Source organism: Tetrao urogallus (assembly GCF_951394365.1).
Source record: "Tetrao urogallus genome assembly, chromosome: 1".
In the NCBI taxonomy this organism is placed as follows: Eukaryota; Metazoa; Chordata; class Aves; order Galliformes; family Phasianidae; genus Tetrao; species Tetrao urogallus.
In genome coordinates, this window is record NC_136813.1 from 84442592 (window position 1) to 84464637 (window position 22046).

General features: G+C 41.9%; 1 protein-coding gene across 8 annotated transcripts in view; it reads left to right on the plus strand.

Annotated features, from left to right (window-relative positions):
* Window positions 1-465: 465 nt before the first annotated feature.
* Window positions 466-22046, plus strand: part of KDM6A (lysine demethylase 6A) — a gene marked incomplete at both ends in the record, with an annotated part of 145611 nt that continues 124030 nt past the window's right edge. For all 8 annotated transcript variants that reach the window (XM_079536019.1, XM_079536020.1, XM_079536022.1 and 5 more), the window contains 2 exons: window positions 466-626; window positions 865-928. In XM_079536019.1, coding sequence (XP_079392145.1) covers window positions 466-626; window positions 865-928 — 225 coding nt within the window. The remainder of the gene's footprint in view (window positions 627-864; window positions 929-22046) is intronic.

A 22046-nucleotide genomic window follows, 5' to 3' on the forward strand; every position in this document is an offset into this window, starting at 1 on the left:
GGGTGACGGCGGCGGCGTGGGGCTGGCGGTGTGACACAATTACAACAACTTTGGGCAGCCGCCGGGGAAGTTTGTACGGGCGGCGCACACAGCCCCGCTGCGGGAGGGCGGGCCGGGCCCGCGCCGCCCCGGCTCCGCGCGCAGCCCTGGCCGCCGGGGCGAGCGGCGATGTAAACACCGCTCGGCCGCCATCCTCCGCAGTCTCCTCCTCCCCTCCCCCGAGCCGCCAGCGCTGGGGCTCCCTCCCTCCTTCCCCCTCCCTCCTCCTCCTCCGAGCAGCGGGGCTTCCCCCCGCCTCCCTCCCTCTCCCCTCCCTCCCTCCCTCCCCCTCCCTGCCGGCTGTTGTTGTTGTAATAAAAGTTGTGGGGTGTGTGCGTGTCGGGCACCCCGCCCCGCCCGGCGCTGGGGGGTGTCGGGGGTGCGCGGGGGGGGGGTGCGATCGGCAGTTAATTACGCTGCGTTTCCATGAAATCGTGCGGAGTGTCGCTCGCCGCCGCCGCCGCCTCTGCTGCTCCTTTCGGTGATGAGGAAAAGAAAATGGCGGCGGGGAAAGCGAGCGGCCAGAGCGAGGAGGACTTCGCCAGCTTGACAGCGGAGGAGAGAGAAGCCCTATCCGGTCTCGACAGGTACCCGCTCCCCGCTCCGCGCCCGGCCTTCTCCGCGCCCGGCTCGGCCCGCGCTCTCTCCGCGTCCCCCCTCCCTCGCCCGCGGTTCCCCGCTCGGCGCTGCGCGTGTGCCCGGCCCGGAGCCGGGCCTGCCCGCCTGCCCGCGCGGGGGGAACTGCCTCCGGCTAACGCGGCGCCTCGCGCCTTTCCTTCTTCTCTCTCCTCCCTCCCGCCCGCCCGCCCGCTCCCCTCTCTGCAGCCGACTCTTCGGATTTCTGAGGCTTCATGAAGATGGCGCCAGAACGAAGGCCTTGCTGTTAAAGGTAGAAGCGGGGATGGATGGGGAGAGCGGCTTGGGGGTATGGGGGGGGGGGGGAGGGCGAGGGCGACAAGGAGCAGGGGAGGGAGAGAGGGAGGCCTCGCCGCACGCTCCCCTGAGCCCACACGATGTGGAGCTGTGCGGTGCTCTCCCCTCTTGCCCCTCCTCACAACCGACGCGGGGACCGCGTTTGGGAGGAAGGCGGCGGTCCGGCACCGGGCCGGAGCCGGGGGCCGAGAGCGAGCGGGGGGGAGGGGGGGGCTGGAGGGGGTGCAGGGGAGGGAGGCGGGGGGGGGGAGAGGGAGGAGGAGGAGGCGGCGGGGGGAGGGCGCCCGCGAGGCGTTGCTGACGTTGCCCTCTCCCCGGACCCTCCCTCGCGATTTGGGCCCCGCGCGGCCGCGGAGCGCCGGGGGAGAAGTTGGGAGTTGGAAGGGGCGCGGAAAGCGCCGCCGAAGGGGAGCGCGACTCCCGGCCCCGAACTCGCGGCATGCCGGCCGCTCTCTCGCGGTCCTCCCCCGCATCCCCGCTGCCGGGCGGCTCGTCGGGAGCCCGCCCGGCCTCGCGGAGTGGCGTTCGCGTCCGCGAAAAGTTGTTGGCCCTGTCATTGAGTTAAGTAATGGCTGCTCCTGCCGGCCCAAGATGGCCGGACAGGGAGGAGAAAGAGGAGGGGGGGTGGGGTGGGGGGGAGATAAACACGAAACAAACACCGCGAAGAGACGTGCGCGTCGTGCGGAGCGCGCGGCCCGGCCGAGCGCGGAAGGGAAGGAACTCCGCGCGCGGTGTCCGGGCGCTGCCCGCGGGCGGGCGGGGCCTTATCAACCTGTAGCACGCGCCGCGCCGCGCTCCGCACCGCGCTGACAAAGGCCCGCAAGCTGCCGGGGGCTCCGCGCGGCGCTGCCCGGCGCTCCACCGCTCCCCGCTCCTGACAGCAGCCGAGCGTTTGACACTTTGTTCGCCCCTTTGTGGTGTCCGGCCTCTGCGCTCCCGTTTACACGTGGAGGATTTCTAGCCGAAGTCGCGGCCCCGCGGCGGTCCGGGCCCTCGCTGGGCTTTGGGTGTTTGTTTGTGGCCTAATTGGAAAGGCTCGGTGTCAGGACGTGGGGGAGGGTGGAAGGAAGGAACGCGAAGCCGAGTGCGACCTTCTTTGTGTTTGCATTTAAAAACCCACGCTGCTTCGGTTGGGTTTTCGGAGTTATTCATTCAGGTATTTATTTTCCGAATAAATCAGAAAGGTCGAGGAGTGATGTGTCACGGCGGTTATGTTCTGTACGTTAAGTGTGATGGGCCGGGATTCATCCCTGTGTGCTGCCGAGGCTGCCGGAAACATCGCAGGGAATCACACATGGGATAGAGCCTAAGGATGCCGCTCAGAAAATAAAGGCATGGTATCGTTGAGGTTGCCTGTCTCACAGCATCTCTACCTCCCGTTGGGTTTCACGTACTGTAAAACGAAGCAGTGCGGGTCACAGTTCGGCACGTTATTGAAGTTCTTGAGGCCTTTTTGAATACAGCACCTTTTTTTTTTTTTTTTTTTTCCTCACACATTTGAGTTGCGTCTATGCTCTGTGTCAGGTAACTGAAGTTATTGGGCATTTTGATATTTTCAAAGTACGTTTTTGGGAACACTCATCCTCTTGCTGTATCAGCATATGATTCCATGCAGTGAATATTACAAAAACACAAATACAAAACCCAACGCCATCACAAATTGAAACTGGCAAATATTTTGATATTGCAGCTCTGTTTTCTGACAGTGCTTTGGACATTGATGAATTGCACGCTAATTTATGGAGCTTGCTCTTTGTGAAACTTGTCACTGAGAGAAGGAGATGGCTAAGTAAGGATTAAAATGTTACTGTGCAGTGCAAAAATCTTTCAAAGGCATTTCTTGGCTTGCTCAAGATTCAGATTTGTTTGTGCTTTTTTCCTTTGGGGAATGTGTGTATGTTTCAGTTACTGTTATCAGTAAGTAAAAAGTTGTTATTTATAAAATGTTCATTACTTAGGGGGGGGTGTGTGTGTGTGAAGCATTATAAGTTCTGTAATATTTGTGGTGGAAGGGAAGTTTTGGAGTAATTAATCTAGTAGGCCACTGAAATTTCATGTAATGGTCATTTTTATTGTAGGAAGTGTAGACATATATATGTACATTTAATTAATGGCTTTTGCAGTGATAGTAATGAAATTTTTCTTTTTGTGCACGGAGCTAACAAAGACCCTAACTCCATAATTATGAAATCATAACTGATTTAAGAATCTTGGAGCCAGTGCATTGGAAAGCAATGCAAGATGTATGAGCAGGAATAGCTAGGAAAGCCACTGAGTCATGTTTTGAAAGGAATCCTTCACAGAGGCAGAAACATCAGTGCTCCGTACAGTGCAAGAGCAGTGCATTTGCTACTGCACCCTTTGAGGAGAAGGCTGAAGCAGCACCTCTTTGGCAGTGCTCCCTGGTTGCCTGTGGTTATAGGGTGGCACGAGTAGTGTGCCAGTCCTGGGAGGCTCTCTCTCGGCTTGCGAGTGTGGAGGGAATTGCTCCCTTCTTTTCCTGAGCTTGTGTTTAGCGAGAGGGCTCTGGTGAGGGCTTGAGTTTGGTGTCTCAGCACTGTGAGGTGCTGCTCCAGTTCTTAGGGGGTTTCCCTCAGCAGGATGCTGTGTGCTGGCTCAGGCCCTTCCAGGCCAGCCAGGAGATCTCATGGAGCCTTAGCAGTGGGAGCTGTGGTCTAACAAAGCCACACCCTGGCAGAGCGAGCGGTAAGAAATCCAGAATCTTTTTAAAGGATGAAGGAAGCTTCATGTCCGGAGCTTTAATGTGGCTGTGGGTTTTATTCCTTCTCCGGGTCTGGACTGGAGTTCACCTTTTCAGTAGTTTTGCTGTGTAGGATATATGACTGTAGCACCCTGAACTAAACTGGGTCCTGCTGCTGGGTGTAACAGATCAAAAGAGCAGATATGACATCAGATCTATACAATATTTATGGAGTATTGAAGATACCGTCTAAAGGTCAGGAATACGGTTTTGTTGCTCCATGTATTTGATGTGTGATAAGCCAGAAAAAAAAATCAAACTTCTATGTAATTGTGTATGTGCTGTTAGTATTATGACAAAGGGATAGAATTTGCTGTTGTCGAAACATTTTGTGTTTATTTTGCAGAAAAAGAGCTTGAAAGATAATAGTTTGCAGCTAGTGTGATTCTAGGGAAGAGGTGAATTAAGTGATGTCTCCTTTTGAGCCTGCTGAAACTCTGCAAATCCAATGCAGCTTGTCTCATTTAGGTGAAAGTGCACACAGCTGTGCACTGGAGTTGACAACAACGTTAATGTGAAGGAGCCAAAAGCACAAATTGGAAAAAAATAAAAAAAAAAAACCCACAAAAAACCAAAAAAAACCCCAACTCAAACTCGCTGGCATTGTGATGTCTCTTTCTGTCAGAAGGATGTTAGTTCTCACAAGAGGTGAGGTTTAATTACGCGGGGGGGGGGGGGGGGAATGTATGTTGAATTGGGAATGAACTGCAAACGATTTGCTTTTTCTCTTTATTTTTTAGTCTTTTTTTTTAATCCTGGTGTTTTGCCAAAGTGGACTTTTTTTAGTGGCAAACCTTTGTTTCATAAGCTATGATTTTTTGACTTCCATGCAGATTTCAGTTGATGTAACTGGTTTTTAGGTATTTGTAAATTCTTATTCATTGATTTGAATCAGTTTGTCATACCGTATAGACAAAATTTGAAGCATGTTCAATTAACAGTATTGATTATGAAATCAGTTCCAAGAGAAATGAGGTAGATTGATACAATATAGCAGTTCTGGGTCTCTGTTACCTTCTGTGGTTTAGCAGGCCTTCCACCTGATGTAAAAAATGCAATTTCCTTTGTGCAAAGGTCACATGTGTTGACAAAATTAGCTGTGACTATCAGTGCTTTTATTTAGCGTACAAAACAAGTGCACAGTGACATCATTCTTTCACTTTTCTTGTAATTGTAGGTGTTACTTGCTTAAAAACACTTCTGGACAGTGTGAATAATCATATAATGACTTTGTCCCTTCAGTGTTGACATAGATGCTAATTTTCTACTAATCTCTAATTAAATATCCTCAGTTTTTATTGTACCAGGCTGCTTGAAAAATAATTGATCAGGAAAACATTTCAGCAGACCAGCCTAGGTATAGTAAAGTTTTTTTTTTTTTTTTTATTAAACAATTTTGGAAACATTTTGGCTCTATTTATTTTCATCAAAACAAAGGAGAATTGCTTTTAAAATAATTACAGTGTTTGCTTAATGTAATGGCAGTGTTGGGAATTGAGAAACTGGGAATTGGTACCATGAGACATCTGCAAACCATTCCGGGAAGTGGGAAGCCTCTCCAGTTTCTGTAAATTTATGTCTCAGCTGTTCCTTTATGTTTTTGTTTTTTTTTTTTTTTTTTTTTAATACGGTTTACATTTCTTATTATTTGCCAATTATCTGGCATACTGTCTGTTAAAGCAGAACAAGTTTGAGTCGGTTAACTTATTGCAAATTGTGTTATGGACTCAGCTGGTTTTCTAGCCCTTTTTGAGGGTGTTTGGAAGCTGGGAGATTTGAAGTAAGAATTGGAGCAGCTATTGGATAGCTGGTAATGAACCACAGACTTCAAGATCGGTATTCTTCTGCATGCTGCTGGAGCTCAGTGTTCGTATGAAGGGTTTTTTAGGATCTGATTAAGTAATGGGCGGCATTCTACAGTTCATGGTTGCACTATGTTTGTATTTTGAAATTTCTTATCTTAAAACAGCCCACATGATATGTATCTATCTTGGTTCTTAAGACTTAATTATATGCTTGCATCATTTGTACTGCATCTGGCATTAAAAATAACTTTTTTATTTCTCCAAACGGACATTAGACAGCTCAAGTGTGAGCTGTTTGGAATGTTTTCATACTTCCAAAGCTGATGTTTGAGGCATATTTCTTTAAAATGGTGTGGGTTTTTTTTTTTTTTTTTTTTAATTATTTTTATTGCTGCAAACTTAAGACCTTGAGTATTTTGGCTATTTCATAATTTTAAAGTGCGGTGTTGTTACTTCTTCCTGCGGACAGGGAAGTGAGTGAAGTTACAGTTGTACTTTAATATATTAAAGAGAAGGTAAGGAAGGATTAATCTCCTCAAACAGCGCGGTTTTCTTTGAAGTGTGGTTAGATTGCGGGAAAAGTAACATGCCCATTTCAATGTGATGTCCTCCATCAAGAAGCTTTTGTGAGGGAACACACTATAAGATTTTTCTTTGTTACAGTAGCTTTTTTTAATAGCATGAACGTTGTTACAAATGGCAGCCTTTAAGTTCTAATCTGCTGGTCTCTGAAGGCTTAAGTGACCTTCTACTGATACATATCCATAGACTTAAGACTGTTTGTGCCCTACTGATTTAATTATTAAATAGACAAAGCAAGCAGCAGGAACTAAGAGGGGGGAATTGTTATTGTGTTTCAGCAGCTGAGGAAAAGGGGTTGTGATAGATTACTTGTTTAAAGACTGTGAGGAAAATTAATGGTGGGGATGGGGCTACTTTTTCCACACTCAATTCCATTCTGATACTTTAACCACTCAGATCCTTCCATTGATCTTTTTGTGGTTCATGGTAATAGTAGGCTCTGTTTTTCAAAGCTCTGTATGGGTAATATCGGACACCGTATGCAAAAATGAAATGTCCAAAGTGTGTGTTCTGTCTATGTGTAGTATTCAAGGTTTCCTGCTTGTGAAACACAGGGGCTCTCTGCCTCTTGCCAGCTTTTATGGTTGTCTATTCGCTGTCATAGATGGAGTGGACATGTTAATTACAGTGGTATCATAACATCATTGTAGGTAAACGTTGAAAGCATGATGTAAGAACTGTACCATACATTTGTTTTACATACAGTTTTAGAAGAGAATTATGTTCAATACTTGGGCAGTTCTGCTTGTAGAACCTTTTGTTTTTATCGTGTTTGTGTAGTGATGGAAAGCTAAGGGAAGTAAATGGAAGATATTTATGGCTATGAAGTTATTTTATAGTGATTAGCATTTATTGCAGGACTCTGGTACCAGAGTTACATGCAATGGCCTACTTTTTATTCTTTTTTTTTTTTTTTCCTTTATTCCATTGAGAATTAGACAGGCTTCCATTCTGTGAAGAAATTAAGCTTTGGTTTCCAGCTTTACATGTTCAAGAGCTAGGCTTCAGGTTGTTCATGGTTGGTGAGCAAATACTGTTCTTGGTCCTCAGCTGTTGGTATTTCCTGGGCAGCAGCAGGGATTTGTCAGTGTTTCCAGCAGATGGAAGGGAAACAAATACATAGTTTATGAAAATTGAAATGGTTGTGTAAAACCCTTAAAGGAATTAGATGAGTTTCTGCGGAAATGAACTGAGCGGATGAGTTGTGAATACTCTGTTGAGCAGGGGGACAGATTTTAGTGTTTGTTCATATGATTCCAGAAGCTGACCTGTTGTTATGCTCACTCTCAATGCCCGTAGGTGGGTTTACGTGTACATCTGTCAGTCCCTTAGTTTCAAATATACCTTGTGTTTGCCCTATAGCTTTGATATTAGTTACTTTCTGTTGGGATCTCCCTTGTTGGTGAGGTCCTGCAGCTATGATGTTTGGAATGCAACGTTTGAATAATGTATCTCCACCACTAGAAGTGATGGAAGTGATGCTTATTAAACTTCCAGCGGCCTACAATTGCTAACAGCTTTCCCCTGTTCAGTGGCAGAATACTTCTCTGTAGTTAAGAAAAAAAGACAGTGCTCAAGTCAGTGGTTCTGTATGGAGCCATACAGAGGCTGTCAAGTTTTATGCAGTTCCTTCTGAGGAAGGAGAAGAACTGCATTTGAGAAAGTCTAATCTGAGTTTGTCAGACCAGGGAAGTCTTGTGATGTATTTAACTTCTCTCTTACTTTATTATACATGTTCCTGGTTCTCAGATAAGCATAATAAAGCAATTGCATTAGCAGCTGTATTTTCTCTTGAGGAATGTGTTTTTTGGACTGGTCTGCTCAAAGCCTGCTTTCAAGACTAGTTCTGCTGATACCACTGAAAGTACTGTGTGGCATATGGCAGAGTTTGCATGAGGGTAGAGTTTACTGAATGGTACACCTTCAAAATCAGCTGGTGTGTGTAAGGTGTTTGCAGTGAGTGAGTCAGGTATTAATCTTGATACTAGATAATATTTTTAATAGAATAGTGTTCCCTGTGTAGATAAGAGCACCATGTTAATGAACAAATGTCCCTTAGGTGTGTTTGGCAGTTGAAGAACATTCTTTCTCAGATACTTTCACTTCAGAGTGTGAAAGGATGCATGGATTACCATCAGAGCGGTTCTGACAAAGTAACTTCCTTTATGGTTCTTGCATTTACTATATAGCATTCATGGAAGAAGCTTCTTTAATTAAGATATATAATTAGGGGTATTTTTAATGGGGGTGACTAAAAGTGTGTCTTGAATTACGGCTAGAACACTATACAGCTATTGCTGAATTTCCTTTGTGGTATATTCTTAAATTAATTGTTGTCAGTTAAAATGCTTTAAGTAATTTCCTTTTCTCATGATGGTATTTTGTGGAAAGTTATTCATAGATTGGTTATTAAGTTCTAAAGCAGACTGAATCGTGAATATGCATTTCATTAAATTTTTTGGTTGCATTTTGAGAATTCTAAAGTTCTGAACAGTTTTGGGATATCATTTTTAGCATTAGTCAAATGTTCCAGTGTAATGGCTTCTAAAATGGAGCCCATCAATCTTTTTGCTTTTGTGGTATCATGTTCCTTACACTGAAGTTGAGGTTGCCATTTTAACTTCTTATGTGAGCACTATTTTCATTATTTTGTGATTTGAAAACTTGTTTGTAAGTAAGTAAAGCTTGTGTTTAGTGGGAAATAGGGAATTTAAGAATTTAGGTAGTGGGGTTTTTTTTTATTATTTTTTAATTTTTCCCTTTGGATAACAGAATCTTAATTCTTAATTAATCTGTGTGTTTCTGTTCCTGTGCTGCTTCTCATATGCGCTAGTGAAACCATTTTGGGGCCTGTGCAATAAACCAAGCTGGCAAATTGATTCAGATTAAAAAAAATGTAAACAGTACAGGTTATTTTGCAGACTCAAAAATGGATGCATGGTTGTTTTAACTGTGAAAGATCTGAGAATCTAGTGTGGGTTCTGCTTACCTGACACTTTCTGGAAAAGTTATTTGCAGAATTGTTGCTGAAGCAGAAAGGGTTGGTCCCTTGTTTTCTTATGGGAAGCACAAGTTGCTGGGATTATGTATATGCCTTCTGAGGAGGGAAGATGGAATGAGTGTGGTGACCTGGCTTCGTTACCCTCTCTGAAGAAAGACCTAGCATTTTGTGAAGGTAGTTGCCAATATGAAATCTAGGACGGTTTCACATCTGAGTTGATCTGAGCAGCAAAGAATGCAGTATATGTGTGATCAGAACTGCAGAAGAAAGCTGAAAAAGTTTTGTGAAGGTTTTTTTTTTTTTTTTTTTAAATGTCTTTATCGACGTGGCTCTGAATAGGGGAAAGATGCTGCAGGATCCAGGCTGTATACTTTATAAACTGTATTTGAAGCTATGCCTTCTGAAAATGAGGTCTTCATTTGCTTTTGAGGAAGAAGAGAAATGAAACGTCCTTCTGGGAAAGTCTTTTCGGACAGAATATAGTGTTACAATAAAAGGAAGAGATTTTCAGTTGAAGGATATTGTGGTTTAACCCTACAGGTGGCTCAGCACCACGCAGTTGTTTGCTCACTCTCCCCCTATGCAGTGGGATGGGGGAGAGAATTGGGGGAAAATAAAAACAGGGTAGAACTTGTGGGTTGAGATAAAACTAAGATAGAGCAAAGGAAAAGAGTAATAGTTATGTCTGTGTGTATAAATGTGTATCGCATGTACAAGTGGTGCACAGGCAATTGCTCATCACCTGCTCACCGATGCCCAGCTAGTCCTCAAACAGTGGAAAAGAGAGAACTGAACTCCCACTCTGCTCAAAACTCCTTCCCCATAATGTCCCGTGCTATGGAATATCCCTTTGGCCAGTTCAAGTCAGCTGTCCTGATTCTCTTCCCTCTCAGCTCCTTGGGCCCTTTGCTGCAAACAGCCTTGGCTCTGTACAGTTGTGCTCAGCAGCAACTATAAACATCAGTGTGTTACCAACAGTGTTTTTCTCCTAGAACCAAAACACAGCATCCTAGCAGGTACTCTGAAGAACACAATTGCATTCCAGCTGAAACTAAGACAAAAGAACTGAAAGAGAGGTTCACAAGGATAGTTGTTAAATATGAGGAAGCCAAGCAATAGGTGATAAAGTGATGCAGCCAAAATGTGGGTGGCTGGGAAGCAGTGAAAATCAGAGTATTTTTTTCTAGCAATTACCTGAAAGCTGATTGTGGCTACCATCTAACTGTTACTGCTTACTTCGAGTAGCATTTGTGCTGTTGATGGTGATGTTGCCTGCTTCAAATGACTTCAAAAGCAAGGCAAACAGGAGCAGAATAGACAGAAGGAAGTTGAAGAAGGATTAGCAAGGGTGTGAGAAAGCCTAAGAAGAGTTATGTACTTTAGGTTCGCTTGTGTTCTCCCATTTTTGAAATAAGATTAAGTCCTGGTAGAGGAAGCAGCTCCTTTAGCAGCAGCGCTGACTGCAGTGTCCAGACCTTTGTTTTCTGCTGCTACCTCCCTTCCTCCCTCTGCCCTTGCCACCTCATGGAGTGCAGGAGCTAGGAAACCAATAGATTTTGCTTTTTTTTTCTCAAGGTGAAAATGAAGGCTAAGAGGACTGACGTGTCTGTCTGTCCTCGTGTCATGTTTTCCTGCCTATAGATTTGAAGGGTGGAGAAAGCTGAGCAAGTGAGGAAGGTATAGGCGGTTAATTTAAAAGGGAAATAAATGGTCTTAAATGTGGAATTGAAAGTCTGAGTAAGGGAGAGGAGATGTAACGTATAATTCAATGTTGCAAAGTGTAGAAAATGTACAGGGTGAAGTGAAGGGTAAGAAAAATGTGAGACATCCTTTGCATAGCATTATAAAGTGTGCCATAAGAAGTCACTGGTATGAAAGAAAAAGAGAAATGTTACTGGAAAGAATAAAGTATGGAAACTGAATGCATTGGTTGGTAAACCATAAAAAAGCTTCTGGGCAGCTTGCAGATATGGAGTCTAAAGATATGGAACACCGTGTTTCTTAAAACTTAATGCATTCTTGGTCTTCCTTGGGATGCACAAACCTGTGTTATGTTTTTTTTGTTGTTGTTTTTTTCTTCTTAAATTCTTCTAACTTCTCTAAGGTTTTAATGGTTGGAAGGCCAGAACCTTTGAATTTTTGATCTCATTAATACTTATACATTGTGAAACACATTGAAGGATTATCTGATTTCAAATGTTACCTCTTAAAAAAGATAAGCAAATTAGGCATACAGTGCTTTTGTGGTCTTAATAATTAAAAAAGCAGGAAAATTATGAAATCTGAGAGAAATTAGTTATTATTTCTCCGTTCCTTGATTCAAAGGATGAATGTAGCTTTAAAGAAAAATTCGGAAAATCTCATTAGAAGTTGTTTTTCAGCTAGTTTTGAATCAGAACAACACGTACTCTTCTATTCCTTGCTTAAGAGGTGATGAAATAAGTAAATAGTTTGTATAAGGCAAAAACAGATACGAAAGAGATGTATGTCTGAGCCAGCTATGAAAGTGACCTCTGTGAAAATCCTCAAATGCACTCTTAAGATCAGAGCACACATAATTTAAATAGCGAGTTACCTTTTGGGATTGTAATGGAGGCTTTCTTAACTGTAGTTACTGTGTGGAGGAAATGAGTAGTTTAAGTTGGTTACGTGTAGAGAGAATTTAGAGGGGCTTATGTTTACAGCAGAAATCGGTTTTGGTGCCTGTGTAAAATGAGATGACAGAAGATCATTACAGTCTATGTTAACTAATGAGCAGAATAAGGTCTCATTTTCAACCTTTAAGTGGGCTCTCCTAACTTGAAAGTTCATGTGCTAGAGAATTTTAGTTTTGATGGTTTTCTTGGATTAATTATACACCGTCCATCTTTGCTGTTATATTTTTTTCTACCCATAGTGTCAATATGGGGCATTTTTTTAAAGAAGTTGCTTTGATATAAATAATTTGCTAGTAGTCTTAATGGTTGAACAGGACCTGGAAAGGATCACATTGTGTTAGAGGCAGTGGAAGCACAGCAAAAGTTGCATTGTGGTGTGGAAAGCTGTTGCAGAGATGTGGTTGGGGTAGCTGGAGGAACTGTGGAAGGTTGTATACAGATTCCTGAGATAATAAGCGTGCGATGGGGATAGGGCTGTTACGTTGGGCTTCGGTGCCCAATGTGTTGGAGGTTGTCTTCAGTTAATGTGAGAACATAGGTGGACCCAAAACTGTGTGGAAAAAGTTAGAGCTGGAATATTGCAATCTGTTTATTCCTTGATAGTAAAAATGCTGTCATCTTAAGTTGATCGTTAGTTGATTCTCTTGCTCTGTGGCAGCTTGTTTGTTGCTTTTGAATGGTAGGATGTTTTCAAGTGATGCCAGTTGTGAACTTAGATCTTGCTTATGTTATGGCCAAAAATTTGAGCAAATTGATGACTCCTTTATATTCAGCGAGAAGAGAATCTTTTGTACTGCTTTCTTTTAATTGCTTATTATTCCAAGTCCTTGGTAGTTTGAAACAATGACGTAGCTCATGCCCTTCTCTTTAGATTAGCATTTGCTACTTAGATGGAAGGGGTGATTTTTTTTAGAATGATTTCTAGATGAAAATGATCTTGTTCCTGAGAAAGAATGGGTCAGCACAGCTGTTGCGTGCAGGAAGCTCTCAGAATTCAGAGAATGTGTGGCACCTGTGGAACTGAGGTGCACATTTGGACAACTTTGCTTCTTGAGAAGGCCTAGCAATGCACTCCCAAAGCTCTCTTGGATTTTGCCTGACCACTCTGCTTTGATTTCTATTTATAGAAATAAAAGGTTTTTTAGATTGTCCAGGCAAGCAGCAGAGATCATTTAGGGGAAGCTTTTTGATATTTGGAGATTATTTTAATTTCTTGGCTTTTTAATATTAGTTAAGGAGATTAAAATGCAGCTTCCTTAATAGTGAAGCTCTGGCTCCAGTCCATTAACTCTTTTCTTCAGCACCAGTAGGTAGGAATTCTCTAACACCAGGAAATTGTGCCTCACGAGGAGCTGATAAGCAGATCTGTAGACTTACTGACTGAAACAGGGAGCCAGGTCTCACCACAGGTCATTTCACAGCTTTTTCCCTGGAGCCTTTTTCACTTCCAGAATCAAAACTCAAAAATGGAACAAACTGATTCAAAGCAATTCATTAATGACTGGCTTGAGGCCTGTCGGGCTTCAGACAACTGTAAAGGAGAAAAAAAGCACTTCTGCTCTCATGACTTCTTTTCACTAATTTTTCTATAGCAGTGTAGAATCTTTCTGGATTTTTGTTGTGTCATTGCTGAAAGTGATTAACTGTTACATTCTCATAAGCAGGTTACTTGTTTGCTCAGCTCCTTGTTTGCCAGTTTATTAAACTGGAAAAAAAAACCAAAAAAAAACCAAAAAAAAAAAAAAAAAACCACACAAAAAAAAAAACATTGACTAAAGAGTAATATCTATTTGTACCTGTGTACATTGGTACATGAGTTTTGGAGTGGACGTATTATCAAATACCTATAACCCCCCCGCGTTTATGTTCACAATTGAATCTAAGTTGGACAGTAGTCTGCTGTTACAGCTGTGCTGGTGTTTTTTCTAACTTGGCATTCCCTACATGCAAGTTACTGTTAGCATCATTGCACTGTTACGTGCAGTGTCAGATTCAAAAGTGTAAGAGCTCTCTGTTGCTGTCCTGGTTGGAAGGTTGAGCCAAGGTCTTTGATTATTATTATTTTTTTATTATTATTCTTACCCTAAAGTATGGGCAAACAGCTTGGAAGGGCAGAGCTGATTTTCTGAAAGCAGAGATGATGCCTGTAGCTGTGGCTCTCCGTGCTGTTGTGATACTACTTGTATTATTTTCAACTTTCAGTATCTTCTGTGCTTTTGAAAGAATAAAGAATTCCAGTCAACCTTAAATGTTGTTACAAGTAATGTAAGTTAGAGCCCAGGCCAATGGGGTCTTGCTGCTTATTATCTCAAGAGACCAGAAAAGCTGTGTAATGTATTGTGAAACAACTGCACGGGATTTGACTATGGTTCGGGCAGCCTGGTTGTGTGGAGAATCCCAGTGGTTGGCGACCCTGCACGTAGCAGGGAGGTTGAAACTGGATGATCACTGCGGTCCTTTTCAACCCAGGCCACTCTCTGATTCTCTAGATGAAAACTGTTGTAAAGTGGTAGCTTGTAACATTTATTAGAGCCTTCATAAAAGGTGCATCACAAGTTATGAGATTTCCACTTAGCATATGTGAAGCTTCCACACCAGGATCATGACATGATAATGTAAGAGAAATGTGTTTTTAGTGTATGTTGTGTTGCACAGTTGTCGTGAAGAGTTTTTGTTGTTGTTGTGTGGATTCTTTGCTTTGAAACTGCTGTGTCAATCTACATTTTGATTACAAGCTAGTACATTTGTCCTGTTTTTAACTTGGTTTAGACAAAATACTGGAAAACAGACGTTGGCGATTAAATCCACAGTGTGAGAGGAATGACTAGTGTTGCTTAGATTTGCAGGTAGGAGAACATTATTAAAAACAGATATGTTTTGAAGATGATGCAACATTTATGTAACCTGGTAATGTAAGCTAAATTGGTAGTTCGTTTAAATAGAACAGATTCCCATTTTGTTTAGAAGACGCTGAACAAGAGGGGCAGATACTGTGGTGTTGCCTCTTCTTCAACAGTCAGATAAGGAATTAATGTTACTTCTGAATAATGAGTTCTCTTTGTTTGAAGATGAGTTATATCCTTCATTAAAATACACATTAAAAGTGAAGTGTGGGACTTTTTTTTTCCTTCACATATATAAAAATTTTGGCATTTGATTACCCCTTCAGTTGGATCTCTTTCTTGGCATCTAGAGCTTAAAGAAAGATTCCCTGAACTTTGGAGAAGGGATACCTGTTGGAAAGTGCTATTCTGTACCACTTGCTAGGGGAATTGAGCTGAGATGAGTGAAGGTTCCATTGCCAGTTGACATTTACTACAGAAAAGTCCCCATGAAGTTGCCTGAGTGAAGCTGTAGATCTGTTAAGTCATCTTTTCTTTGGCTGGGTAATAGCAGTTAGAGCTTAAGGCTCCATTGCTTGCATAATGTTGACCTCCTGACCTATAAAACAAGTTAACCATTTCATTTTTTCCCTACACCCCTCTCTGCCCTCCAGCATTTCTAGCTTTATCTCAAGTTGTTTGTGTGCCAAGCCCTCTGTCACTGTCAGTGTCAAGATGTGTGAGATGTGGGTCACATGCTTGCGTGTAGTGATAAAATGGGTGTGGGTGAAAGGGAGGCCCGTACTCATCAATGTTAGAAAAGTTAGTTTGGAATAATTAGTAATATTGAAAATGTTGAAGATCTCCACCTTCCCTTAAGGAAGCTTACTCTCCACATTTACTCTACAGAATGTACAGTAACAAAAAGTATGTGATTGGCATGGGAGGAGGAAAGAAAGGGCAGAGCTGGCTGTGGGTGGGGACCTCTTAACACAGGAAATTGAGCCCCAGTGGTATTTCTGGAGGTGTCTCAGCACATCCCAGTTGTGCAGTGGGGTTGGAGGTAGTGTATAGCGTGGACCATGCATAATTTAAATCATAAGCTGTATGCTAATCTCTCACTTGCTTAAAATTATTGTTTACAATGGAAGGAGATCTCCCAAGGCTTTGGGAAGTAGCCCACTTGTGAACTTAAATGTCCCCACTAATTGTGTGCTCTTACCTATACTCTGAAATACAATAGGTTTTGCTTCATTCAGCTTGTGTAATGGAGGAAAGAAAGGAGATCACAGGACAGAAGAAGGCACTGTGCCATCTGCACACCTGTATGTCAGGTAGGAACAGGCTGGTTAGTTACATCTGGCACACAAAGACATGGACTCTGAGTGCCAGCGGTTGTAAATGAGTTGTGGAGATGAAAGAAGCCTAACTTTTTGGGGAGGAATTTTGAGTGCACAACCTGTAAGTGTTTTGAAATTATAGCACAGTTCTTGGGGGTAGAGGGGGTACTTAAGAATTGCTTAGTATCCTTTAGCTAGTGATGGCTTTGCCTTATGCAATCTCTCTAGATAGAAACAGAAAAATAGAAATAGAAAGGATTATTTCTTCTGTCCTTCCCCTGGCCGTGCAAATTCGGTGTTGTCAGCAAAAATTGTTAGTTTATGCAGTTAACTTTGCTGTCTTTTGTCCTACATGGCTGGTCTAGCAAGACTTTTAAAACTGGGAAATGAAATTGTTGTACTTATGGACATAACCTCAGCTCTGACTTCACAGTGTGATGTTGTTGCATTTCGTATGTTACGTATGCTGCATGTTCCTTTTGCCATCCTCTGCAACTGGAGAGTAGCTGCCTGTAGCATTGCTATGGTTCAAGTTTAAGGCTGCTTTCTGGGAAGTTTACCTGCTCTGCTTTTTGTAAAGTTGGGTATTTTTTTTTTTGTTTTGTTTTCCCCTACCTGCCGATCTGCTTCCTTACAACCTACTTTGAGCTTTGCTTGCCATCCCAGTGTGCAGGGACACCACTGTTGCTTGGTGTCCTGCCCATTGCTCCTGCTTAATATGGCACTGCTAAATAAATCATAGTGATTTTCTTAAGGCACCCATTCTTCCATTTGATCATGTCAGCAGTCAGGCTCACAACATCTCTCAAGGGAAGGTCTTTTTGTTACATCACTGCTACCATAACTCATACTTTTTTTGCTTAATACCTTAACTGTAGAGGACAGCCAGCCCTTCCGCAGCTAGAGTGCTGGTAGCTGCTGCCCAGTGACTGTTGTCAGACAGAACTGTGGTTACATGCATTTCCTGTTCTCAGGATATTACTTGGTTGTTTGAAACCTTCTGAAAGACCTCATGCAAGCAGGATTCTACTTGACTATAATCAGAAAACTGTTAAATTTTGACAAAGACTTTTGTGGTTTTGAACTTAGCTTGCTGCTCTTAAAACTTGCTTCACTGACCTAGAGATGCAATTCCTGTTTAGAAGCTATATTATGTTTTCTGATATCACTGTCATCATTTGTATAAAATTCATCACTACTTGTAGATTTCACTGTGGATGGATAGTGATACAAGTGTAGCTTTAGACAGTGTTGGCTTTTTGACACTGAAAGCAAATAGTAACATTAGGATATAAGTGTTGAAAATAGCACTTCTCAAATTGTAAAATAGTGTGCCAGTGGTCTGCCAGAGACAGAGCTGAGATTCAGACTTAATGAAGATGGGTAATAAATTAATTATTCAATTCATTACTAAGTCCTGAACAAAAATCGCAATAGAATCCAACTATAATGCTGCATTTTGCTGATTTGTTTCTTCATCTGTCAGTTGTTTCTGATCTTGTTGAAACCACTTTCATTTTAGAGAGAAAAATCATCAATCAGAGTTTTCTTGAGATCTAGGAGTGTTTCAGAGTTCTAGGTGACAGTGGCTGTTCCAGTGTGTTTTGGGAAGAAGAGCAAGTTGGAGTTAGAAGCCTACCTGTTTGGTGAATGACGCAGCAGAAGCAGACTCTTTTCTCCTGCCCATTTGAATGCTGATGGGGATGTCTTTGGGAGAAAAATGCTGTGAACAGTTACTTGGAGCACTTCTAGAAAACTTGAGAAGGTAGTTGAACGTAACAAAACCTTTAAAAATACCCTTTGCTGATGTAACTGCTCTGATTTCTGAATGCTGAATGCCTGCTTTACTTGTCACATGTTATTTCTAGCTCTTGAGATCAGAAAGCTGTTTGCTTATTTGGTACCATGCTTTGGGTGGCAGCACATGCTGGGCATGAGACATCTGAAGGTATTTGTAAAGGGATATCCAGTCTCTTTTTTTTTTTTTTTTTTTTTTTTTCCTCTATTTAAGCGGTTTTTTTTGACTTAATAGAAAGTTAGGAATAGCTGTTCAATTTTTGCTTCAAAAACTTTTTATTTTCTACATAAAGTTTTGGAAGTGTATCACAGAATGTGTGATGCTGCCGACTCTCTGTGAATGTTCTTACTTTTTACGCCATCACTTTTCTTTTTTGGGAGTTGCCAAATGAAAACTTGTCTTCAAGTCTAGGAGAAATTTATTATACAAATGGGTTTTGAAGGGTGGTTACCTTTGTATACAGAAATGTAGTTTGTATGAGGATGGGAAGCTTCAGTTATATTTAGCTGAAACTAAAGTACCTGCAGTGTTAGTACCCATCTTGCTAGAGTAATGCCAAAATGAAAAAACAAACTAGGTGAGCTTAGTTCTTAATAAACTACATATATCTGCTAGAAATTGCATTCCTTTGTTAACTGAAAATATTGAATCCCACATGTATTTTTATCTGAGGCTGGCCAGATATCAATTATTATCTATAATTTTGGGTCTGTAGTTACACTCTGCGCTTTCAGAAAATGTGGTTGCCTCCTTTCTGGATTATTTGAAATCTTAAGATGTTAGATCATTCTTCCCCAGGCTTTCCCAAATACTCTCATCCAAAAGAGCCTCAAGGGCATAAGTCCCTTGTTTCAGTTTAGCTCTTTATAGTAAGTAATTGGTATTGGTCTGTTGCACTCATAGAAATTGTTTTCAGAAATCCTGTGCATAGTCTTCTAGAGAGAACACAAAATACATAGGTTTACATGAGAATTTCTAGCTGTTTACGAAGCCTATCCCATCTTGTTGCAGGCAGTTATGTCATAGATCTTGTTATATTTATGAAATCTCACAGTCTTAATAGTGAAACTGTTCCTTTGCCTTTACTGTTGTTATGTAAATGACAAGAAAATCCTAATTTTCTAATTCTCAGAATCCTTTTTTAATTTTCAGTTTGAATTCATACTCGTTAGTTTGTCAGCACTGCTGCTAGGCTGAAATAGCTCTCCTCTTTCTCAGATGTTTGTCATGTTGGTACTTGTAGAAAAGAGTTGTGCTAGTTTTGGATTTGTTAACCTAAGTAACTTGAGCTGTTTTGGCTTCCTTTTTCAAGAGAGAAACGTCTTTCCTCTTATCTTTGCATCTGGATGTATTTATATTTTTTAACATGGAGAAATTACATACAGTGCTGTAGGTCAGAGCTGCCAAGGTGCTGTTAATATTTCTGCCTTTACATGGGGTTGTTCCCCATCTCTTGTACTAGGAGAGCAGCAACTGAAGCTACGAGGAAGCGAATTCAACAAATGGAAGACAGTTGCTTGCAGTTAATCTGTGGAACTAGTTGTGACAGTGTGTTGTTAATGTTAAATGATTTAGCACGGTTTAAGAAGTAGTGGAACAAATTAGTGGGAGGAAAATCAATTAATACCTGTGCTCAGGAAGTTTCGGAACTAATTTATGCTCTACAGTCTGTGAAAGTATTAATAAAATGCTGTTATATGCAACATTTTTCCTTTTGTTTCTCTTTCAAGAATGTGTGTTCATGGGAAGGCTGTGCTCGCCTTTTCTTATGTTTTAATCCACATTCTGTTGAAATGAATCTGGAGACAGGACGGTGGGCTGGGCACACTACTGGTCAGACTTAACACAGGGACCTCATTTTATCACTGTCAGGAAATTTATCATCTGTTGATTTTAGAATTGTGTATGCTTTCTTTCATCTGTCTTATGTTGGCAGCATATACTCATTTTGCTTTGTTGCATTAAATCCAATAATTAACATACTTGACTTGTCAAAGTAGTTTTAACAAGCCTTCTGAGGAGTTCACGGTCTTCTGTGGATGTATAAAGTACTGCTGCATGCCTCCTAGTTTTGCCTTTGCAAAATGCAGCTGTGGCATTCTCATAAGTGTATTTTCGAGTTGTACCATCCTCACCTCATTTATAGTTGACAGACCAAAAGTAATACTGTAAATTCAGTCCGAAGCCAATATGGTGTCTCTGCAAATATGAAGATATTGATAGCTGCCACCAATCAGTGTACTTCAGAGGTAAAATTCTGTAATACTGTGTTGTATTTCGTGTTTCCTGGACACGATAAAATACCTGTGAAAGTAGATTTTAAGTAGAGTTGCATCTGATCCACAGAAAAAATGAAAGCATTTTGGACTCTATATGAAACAAAGCACAGGAAACTGTTTCAGAAACTGTCATCTCAAATCCTATTCCATTACTACACAGAATGAATAAACTTCGACAAACGTACTTAGGCCTGCTGCACCTTGTGGTCTCGTGTGCAGCAGCTTGGCTGTACTGTTAATATTAGGGCAGTAAGGAGAATGCGGTTGAGGTTCTGCTCCTTTTAATTTACCTGAGCGTGAGAGGACCTAGCATCAAGTGGGCTGCCAAATCTTTACAGCTGGGAGCAGGCAAATAAAATGAACAGGAGCTGTCAAATTTTAACAGTACTTGATTTTAATATTTCACAAATACTTTCAGTTTAAGTGTCTAGCAAAAAAGAAAAAAGGTTTCTTAAATTTTTTCTTGTTCTACATACCATAAATTAAGAATCAGTTCTGTATGGCTTGCCTTTGAAGAGAGCAATAAAAATTTGGAATCTTATACCTGCAGCTTGTAATTTGTGAATGTGTTTTCCCTTTTCTCTGCTCTGATTCTAGGAGTATTTGTCACCTTCTTTTGAGGCTCAGTGTCTCTGACTCACACTTTCTCTTCAGACCTGGGCCTCCCTGTCTCCTGCTATCAAAGACTTTACAGAGCTCTTTCACCTGCTTGGCTCATGGAAGGGATGGACCCAGAGTTAAGAAGGCAGCTCTCCTGGTTGCCCCCACCATCGCTGTTGCTGCTTGGCCCTGATTGCTCCAGCCAGGAGAGCAGCTTCTTCTCCATTTATTCAGTGCTAATTGGCCAAGAGGCTGAGATCAGTTGTAGCTTTTCTGTGCACTACGGAACTGCAGAGGCTTCACTAGTTAGCAGTTTTTTGCCCCTGTGAGCCACATTCATAACATGGTGTAGCCACATGCACCTCCTAAGATGCCAGTTCTCCACCTGTCACCTATAGACAACGTAAATAATTTCTTGCATGTGCACGTGTTAGTCACGTTCTCAAACCTGGGTATGAAAATTACACAACGTACTGTTGCTTGCATAAGGTTGGCCATAGGTGTCCTGAGTGGTAGTTTTTGCTTTATTTAGATATAAATAAAGCTGTTACTTCAGACAAATGCAAAATGAGTCTTTTGTCTACAGTTGATGTCCTTAAGTGAAGGAACTAAAAAGACTGACACTTGGGACTGACTTGCCTGTTATCCTTTGCCCTTTATTTTAACTTGAGAGTTATAATTTTGATTTGATGTATTTTAAACTTTTCGAATGTTCTCAGACTCTGTAACCTTTATTTTTCATTCTCCCTACACATTCATAGCAGAGGGCTAATTACTTGTTCTTTGAGTGACTGGCACGATTGAAGTGATCCATGGAGAAGTGATGTATAACAGGCAGACTGCTGCTGCCAGGTGGAGCAGGAATGAGGTGATAGGCAGTGCAGTAAGTGGTGATGTTCAGTTCTGCTGTGAGCAAATGGTGACCTATCTGCTTCTCTTCCCTGTCATTGCTCTAAGGTTTTATCTCACTGCCCCTCGCGTGTTCTCCCTTACGCACTTCTGCTATCCTGTATTCTGCCTGAGCTTTTTTTTGCTGCTTCTTTGGTTGTGCCCAGCACGCTCTTTAGAGTTTTACTCTGTGCTGGATATTGTCATGCTTGGTTTGTAAATACTTGTTTGGTTTTACTCTTTTCCACGTTACCTGTCTAGGGGACAACTCCTTCACAAATTGTTTTAACTGGGATTTTTTTTACAGTATATGGTGACTTTTAGCTTTTTAATAAAGGCAGTTTTAAATGTGTGCACCTTTCTGCATATCCAGGGTAGATGTCATACTCTTCCAGTGATTATGTGTTCCATTCTTTGGGTCAAATACTGGAAAAAGTCCAGTCTTCCATGTAGTGGACCTTTTCTTCAATTGAGGAGTGTTTTTGTTAACTGCAGTTCTCACCAGTGTGTTTTCTGACAATGTAAAGATCACCTGTGCTCA